The sequence below is a fragment of the Buceros rhinoceros genome, unplaced genomic scaffold (genome assembly GCF_000710305.1).
Source record: "Buceros rhinoceros silvestris isolate BGI_N320 unplaced genomic scaffold, ASM71030v1 scaffold5791, whole genome shotgun sequence".
Taxonomy (NCBI): domain Eukaryota; kingdom Metazoa; phylum Chordata; class Aves; order Bucerotiformes; family Bucerotidae; genus Buceros; species Buceros rhinoceros.
In genome coordinates this window covers 24,603-25,934 of record NW_010392403.1, presented here as the reverse complement: position 1 = coordinate 25,934, position 1,332 = coordinate 24,603, and the positions used below count along the sequence as shown (strand labels likewise).

The following is a 1,332-nucleotide window of genomic DNA, read 5'->3' as shown; positions in this document are numbered from 1 at the left end:
GTGGATCCCCCAACCCTGGAGGGGTTTCCCAGCCGTGTGGAGGTGCTGCTGAGGGACAGGGGGCAGGGGGGACCTGGCAGTGCTGGGGACGGGGGCACTCGAGGAGACCAGAGGGCTTTTCCCATCACACGGGTTCTGCGATTCTCTAACATGTTTGCATCTGACCAAGGTTTCTCTTTTCAAGGCGGTGCCTTGCGCTGGGTCTCTGTTCGCTCTCCTGGGTGGTTACTGCCGTGGCTGGTGGAGTTCAGCCCCTTGTTTTTCCCCTGACACCTCGTTGTAACACCCGAGTATCGGCAGCCGGCTGGGCAGAACAGAGGAAGCTGAAACCAAGTCGCCGTGTCTCACCAGCTCGGCGTAGTCGGCCGGTTTCGTGCGTTTATAGCCGTAGGGACACATCAGGAGCTGAGAGTAACTGTGGAGGGTGAGGAAGGCCCGGACATTTCCGTGGTTCTTAATAAAGTTGACAATGGATTTCACTTCCACCTCTGAGTTGGCCTTGGGCCCATGGTACTGGTCTGAACAGGGATCACTACTGCCTCCAGGACCTGTCGGTGCGAAGAGGGAACAAAGGCAGAGCTGTGAGCCTGGCACTCGTGACATGTCAGAGCAGACCAGCACAGTCCTAAGAACAGGTCTTCAGCCAAAGGCAAGGCCTGAATTGTGGATCAATGGGGAGAAACGCTCAGACAGCAGCGACAGAGCATGAGTAATCGAGGGAGGAGCTTCCCGACGATACAGAGCACTGCCCTCGTCTTGTGCTCGCTGCCAATAAATGACCCGAAATGGTCTTTGTGACAGAGCTACTGCCCCAGGTCACCACCTTCTCCCTGAGCCCCAGAGATTCAGGTTATTGCTGCTCCTGGCTAAGAGGATCCAGCAACACGAAAGGGAACTTTCTTCTTCATGACAAAATCCAGAAACCTTATTCCCACCTCCAAAGCCTGCGTCCCAGTTCCGGTTTGGATCAACCCCGATGCACGGGCTGCCTTCACTCCTGGAGCGGGTCTTCCGCCACAGGCGATTCTAAGACAAAGAAGCACTAGATGACCTTCAAAGGTCCCTCCCAACCCAAACCATTCTAGGGCTTCAAAAAGGAGCCAAGCTCGCTCCTTGCATTAAAACTGCTGCCCAGAAAGAGCTGCCCTTCCAGGAAGGGATCCTAGGCACGAGCCTAAGATGGTTTCTGATGGGCTGACTGCCAGGACGGGACAAAGGTTGAAGGGCTGGTGAATGGACAGTGGGTCAAGCCAGGTTAGACGAGTAACGAGCACCTTTGGCTGCCCAGCTCTCTTGTAACTCCTTCCTACAGCATTAAGAAATGGATTTTCA

The 1,332-nt window shown here is 55.1% G+C and overlaps 1 protein-coding gene across 1 annotated transcript in view; it reads right to left on the bottom strand.

The window, feature by feature from the left end:
• Positions 1 to 1,332, bottom strand: part of LOC104500742 (carboxypeptidase A2-like) — an 8,169-nt gene that overhangs the window by 1,275 nt on the left and 5,562 nt on the right. Inside the window, exons 8-9 of the mRNA XM_010144449.1 lie at positions 936 to 1,026; positions 349 to 548 (exon numbers count right to left, since the gene is read on the bottom strand). Of these exons, the coding sequence (XP_010142751.1) occupies positions 349 to 548; positions 936 to 1,026 (291 nt within the window). The remainder of the gene's footprint in view (positions 1 to 348; positions 549 to 935; positions 1,027 to 1,332) is intronic.